Source organism: Epinephelus moara, chromosome 16 (assembly GCF_006386435.1).
Source record: "Epinephelus moara isolate mb chromosome 16, YSFRI_EMoa_1.0, whole genome shotgun sequence".
Classification (NCBI taxonomy): Eukaryota; Metazoa; Chordata; class Actinopteri; order Perciformes; family Serranidae; genus Epinephelus; species Epinephelus moara.
The window spans coordinates 38047563-38053604 of NC_065521.1; the positions used below are offsets into that span (position 1 = coordinate 38047563).

General features: G+C 39.3%; 1 protein-coding gene across 1 annotated transcript; it reads left to right on the forward strand.

Moving 5' to 3' along the window:
* Positions 1–2145: 2145 nt before the first annotated feature.
* Positions 2146–3784, forward strand: tcf15 (transcription factor 15). The gene is made up of 2 exons (XM_050065207.1): positions 2146–2832; positions 3407–3784. Exons 1-2 carry the CDS (start codon positions 2356–2358, stop codon positions 3467–3469), a joined length of 540 nt encoding a protein of 179 aa, XP_049921164.1. The 5' UTR covers positions 2146–2355; the 3' UTR covers positions 3470–3784.
* Positions 3785–6042: the final 2258 nt, after the last annotated feature.

Genomic DNA, 6042 nt, shown 5'->3' on the forward strand with positions numbered 1-6042 from the left:
CAGTAAATTCACAGTGAGTCTTCATGGGTCTTTGTAAATGTAATAACCACACAGCAGCAGCAAAGTGTCTGAGACCTGCAACATAATTATGTTTGCTGAAAGCTGAGGAGATTTGTTGACCTTTAAAGTGTTGTTACTGCATCGTATCGGATATCACAGCAAATTAAAATCAGTTTGTGTATCTTACAGAGCTCACGAGGTTTTTTAAATTAACTTGTGTGAAGTTAAATCTCTGGAGAGGCGACTTTATTTCTGCTAATTGAAATATTCACACAGCCTTTGCTACTGCAGATTCCTCTTCGGTTCGTGTCCTTTGTGAGACCTCAGAGCTCCCTCAGAGCTCCTGCAGCAGACAGTGTCGGTGTCTACAGTCTGACTGTTGATGCAGCTGAGGCACACTGACGTGGTCGAATGTGGCTGGCGGCGACTGGAGTCACTAAATGATCCATTTGCCCTGTTGTGTTTTTTTAAACTCAGGATCATCTGCTCAGTGTTTATTTACTCACACTTAACTTTCTCCTGCTGCCTGAGCTGTGCTCCTCAGCTACGACCTTTCAATACTGAGCAGAAGGATTATTTAACTCACCTAAGCCTGTTCGTCGCTGCACTACAGTCATACAAGGTCTAATGTTAAGCCAGGAGATACTCAAATTAAAAAATGTCTTCTTGCTTTGACAGTTTCCACTGTCCAACAGAATTTACATACAGCTCTCCAAACACCTGCACAATTATATGAAGATGTTGAAAAAGCTTATGTTTTGTGAGATAATAAGCTCACTTTGGTCTCGACTGCATTTACCAGCCAACTAAATCAAACCTCAGTGGGTGGCAGCACCATAAACATGTCAGACTAACACCAGATAGTAAACTGTAAAATGACTGAAAAGCAAACTTCAGTCCCTAAATGCCTTTAAAAGACTCCACAGGCTTTGCATTCGGATTTTGCAAGTTTATAATGATGCTCCTGGCACAGACATTTTTTTTTTTAAATGAGACAAGTTCCCTCCATCCTCTACATAAGGTACAGGCAGTGGTGGAATTAAATTAAGTACATTTACACATGTACTGTACCTAAGTGAAGTTTCGAGATACTTGTACTTTACTTAAGCACATTTTTTTGGCATATTTTATTATTTTCTGTTATACTTTTTCACTCTAACAATTGCATTTGACAGCCATAGTCACAAGTTACTGCTGATTAAAAAATACAAAGAAAATATTGGAGTTTATTAAAAAAGAATGCATTATATTCCATAAACTAGTTAAAAATTTGATCCACGTTGACCAGCGTCAAGACTAAAATCCGACTAACACATTAATGCATAAGTAATATTAATGTAAAATCCAATTACTGTCTGCAAAAAGAGTACTTTTACTTTTTATATAGGCTATTTCACTGCTAACAGGGATGTACTTCTCAAGTAAGATCTTTAATGTCTTAGATTTTGATATGAGTCCAAAACCGGTCCCAAGGAGATACTCCTCTCTCCTGATCACCATTAATTCTACCGAGCATACATTCATAAGATGCAATTTCCACCATTACATGAACCCAATCTTTCAGTTCTGGGGCCTTTGCTGTCTTCCAGTGTCTTACAGTAACTCAGCAGACAGTTATTAGACCCACATTAATAACAGGAAATGCACACTTGGATACATATACACAACTTTGAATTTAAAGAGATTTCTGAACCAAACCAACAATTTAAAATTTCTAGTAGTCTAACCTAGAGTGGTCTGACCAAACAGGACTTTCACTTTTAATGTAGTATTTTTTTTTACTATGTTGTTTTACTAACTTTATCTTAATATTTCTTCCACCATTGAATTCAGGTGTAACTTATTGCTATACTATGTCTTGTCATACTACAGTCTGTTACAATCTATAAAACAAATAGAATCTACAATGGCTTCAAAACAATAATGACACAAAAATGCCAAAAGAAAAGGTGCTACTGTTTAATAGTTCTGCAGTTTAAACCACTTTATCCATTAATGTATCACTGTAATATTCATGTGAAGTTATTGTGTATTTGTGCTTTATAAGAATTTGGCTTGTTTATGCTGAGTTCCTATTTGTGAGTCTCCACTGGAGAGGTTACTGTAACACTGTGTGCTGCAGGCAGCTCCTCCCATCCCGCTATAAGAGCCCAGCTGACCAGGTAGTCAGCGTCCATCCCTAAAATAGGCCAGTTCAAACTGACTTTAAGAAAAGTCGGTCAGCTTTATTAAAAACCTCTTTTTCTTCACAGGTGGTTACACGCAGCCTTTGTGCCATACTGAGATGTAGGATTGGACCCTGAGTTTGTTTTCGGTCTGATCTAACAGAGGATTTGGAGCCGGAACATTTTGAAGATGACTTTCGCCATGCTGCGGCCTGTGGCGACACACTTGATCTACTCAGACTTCACCATCACGTCTGAGGATGATGAAAACCGCAGCGAGAGCGACGGCAGCTCGGAGCAGAGTTACTGCGGCTCCACAGTGAAACGAAGGAGGATTTCGCGCAAACTGGAGGGAGAGCCCCCGGTGGTGGTGAAACAGAGGAGCGCGGCTAACGCCAGGGAGAGAGGCAGGACCCAGAGTGTCAATACCGCGTTCACAGCTCTTCGGACTCTCATACCCACTGAGCCGGTGGACAGAAAGCTCTCCAAGATTGAAACGCTCCGACTGGCATCCAGCTACATTTCCCATCTGGCCAACGTGCTCCTGCTCGGAGACGGCGGCGCTGATGGACAGCCCTGCCTCGGCGCGGTTCATGCGCAAGGAGAGAGCGGGGCGCAGCAGCCGCGGACCATCTGCACCTTCTGTTTGAGCAACCAGAGGAAAGGGGTAAATGCTGTTTTACTCTGTATTCATAGTCAAAGCGGGTTAAAACCAAGTGCAGCTTAAATACAACTGATGTGTTAAATCTGCGAAAATTATCAAAGTGACGGGAAAACATTAAACCACAGCCCAGATACTTTTTTATTTTTGTCTCGATCATGCTTTTTCGGGAAGCCTTCGACTCATGCAGCATCTGTTTATCTTTCAATGGTAACCACTTTTGTGTAAATCCATTATTTTGTCTTGGAATGTGTGCGTAAAAGGCGCTTTTACGCACGGCACATGTCTTGGCGCTCGCTATAAATTCCTCAGTCAGCCACAGATGTTTTTTTATTTTTGACCACTGTGAGAACTTCACTGCAGTGCAAAACATAATATGATACAGTACAACATAATTACTAGCTTCCTGAATTTGGACATTAATGTGACATCACACAGTGACGCTAAAAATGTTGTTGATTTGTAGGAAATTAACATGAATTATGTCTTTATTTCCCTAAAAATTACAATGACTTCTGGTGCAATTAAAGTAAATATTGTTGAATCTTTATATGACTGAGACATTTCTTTTTTGTTACAGATTAAGGATGGAAAAGACTGTTTAAAAATGCGAGGGCTGGGTCCGCTGCGAATGAGACGCTGACTGAAGACCAGTGAATGATTAGCAACCTGAAAATCCTCAAAGACTTTCTCAGGGAAGAGTCAAAGCTGGTGTTACATATCACACACACACACACACACACACACACACACACACACACACACACACACACACACACACATGCTGGATCAAATGATGGAACCAAAGAAGGGGCTATTTATACTTGACTGGGAAATTTAAGCATAAGCCTTTCAGAGATGCAGTGCATTTGTTTGAAAACTTATGAGTTCTTGTTCTTTTTCTTCTTTTTTTTACCCCTCAAAAAGTTTAAATAAAATATATTTTATCAAAATAAAAGCAGTTATTTTCCTGATTCCCAGGTTTGTCCTATGACAAGAAGAAATACACCAGTGCCATGAAAACAAGCTGTCAAACTGAAAGGAGTCAGTCATGTCAAAATATATTTCAGATTGTGGTGATGGGTGGGACACTGTTGTAAAACTAAATACATGCAGAGGTAATGGCTGAAACTGGCAACAGAAAATTAATTTTTATTTTTATTTTTTTTTAAAGGGTGCTTTTATTGTACAAAAAAAGCTCAACTGCAGTTTGGAAAATTACATAAATGACAAAATTGAAATTGAATTTCTAAGGAAGAAAGAAGAAACTCTATTTGTTTGACACCTAAATGCTGAATTAACAAACTATATTTATCCTCAGCTCCTTTTGCAATATATTTTTTTATGACCGATTTAGTGGTATTGAATATCTTTATGGAAATATGTCTGAAACACACACACACACACACTTTCCACTGTTTCCAGTAACGTTGCCAGGATGGTGTTTATGAAACCCGCAGAGCCTCAGCAAAGGTTCAAGGTTTCTGGTGTCAGTGACTGGTGTATTTTTTTCCAGATCTCACGATTGGTGTTTTTTTGAAGTCTGTTATCGATTAGTCACAGCAAATAGTAGCCCACACTCTGCTCGGAGCCCCCAACACAGCTGTTGGTATGTCAGAGGGATAAATCACTGCTGTGGGCCCAATGGACGGGGAGAGATGGGGTGAGAGGTCAGAGGTCACGGTGGAGCGCAGAAGCGGAGCCCTGCTGACGTGTAATCATGTCAAATGACGCAAATATAATGTCAATCCCGAAAATAACTTCCTGTGATTTTACTTTTTTTTTTTTTATGAGTGGATTAGTTCACGTGTCAGCACATGTTGAGGACTCACCCTGAATCTGATACTCAGGCTGTTAACCACCACTGTCATCATAGTAGAATTTTACTGTCTTATTTATTTTCTTACAATCAGCTGCAAATATTTGTTGATTTTATAGTTTCATATTCTTTTGCAACATGGTCACTGCAGCACAGTTAAATTCAGATCTCTTTCGTTGCAACCCAACCAGCAGAATAAATGTTGGCTTTGTACGTTTCTGCAAACCATGGATATGTTACATTTGTGTGTTTCGTATGTAGCTGATAAATGTTGAAACTTAACATTTCCTTACATTTCAGTTTTATTTTGTGACAACACACTGGTTATGGCTGCAACTCATGATTATTTTCATTTTTAACTTTTATTCCAATTATTTTTACGATAAATCGATTAATTGTTAAGTCTATAAAATGTCCAAAAATGGAGGAGAAAAAAAGCCGAACACACTTTCCCAAAACCCAAAGTGACGACTTCAGTTTGCTTCTTTTTTCCAACCAACAGTCCAAAACTGAAACTATTATAAATGACAAAGAAAGTCAAAGAAATTTTTGACATTTTATGTTTGAAAAATGATTGAAATGATTAACTGATTATCAAAATAGTTTATTTCGACCAAATTAATGAATCGACTAATTGTTGTAGCTCAAGCTGTGGTAAATGTGTGGATATGTTTGAGCACAAAAAACACTTGGTAAGGGGACAGGGAAAAAAATGTTTTGGTTTTAAAAACCTAGTTTGGTTGGCACAAATATAGCTGGAAATGTCCCAGCGTTTTATCAAAAATAACCACTGATGTTTGTTGGTCTTGAACTGTGGTCTGCTTTGTTAGGGTTAGGTAAAGATCATGGCTTGGCAAAAACACGACTGGAAATGTCCCGACCTCTCTAAAAAAATACCCAGTTTGGCAAAAACATGGCTGTAAATGTCCCAGCTTCCTGTTAATAAATACCCCATTGAGTCAGCACAAACATGGCTAGAAACGTCCCGACCTTTTGTTGAAGACACCCATGTTAAATGTTTCTCTGTTTTGTTAAAAATATATCTGCTTTTGCTGGTCTCAAACTGTGTGATGTCTGCCGATGTCTGCTGTTTGGTGGCCCACTCGCCTTGGTGTCACGCCATCCACCATCCCTTCCTCCTGATGAGAAACTCAGCTCATAATCAGAACTTGTTAACTTTAGAGGCAATACCATACATATGAAACACAAATTATACATATCTGTAGTTTGCAGAAATGTAAATGCGAACATGTTATTCTGGTGACTGAGCTCTTCACTGGGAAACATTTCATAACTGCAGCCCAGTCTCTGCGGACCTCTCTCTGTCTTCGGTCTGAAAAAGACGCTGTAGTAATCGGTCCAACAGGCGGATTGCAGCTCAGACACACAGACAGCTG

What these genes read in the sequence shown, in the direction of transcription:
- tcf15 (XM_050065207.1), top strand. Translation starts at nt 2,356, where the DNA reads ATGACTTTCGCCATGCTGCGGCCTGTGGCGACACACTTGATCTACTCA. An exon ending in TGAGCAACCAGAGGAAAGGG is followed by an intron (nt 2,833 to 3,406) that starts GTAAATGCTGTT and finishes TTTTTGTTACAG; the next exon opens with ATTAAGGATGGAAAAGACTG.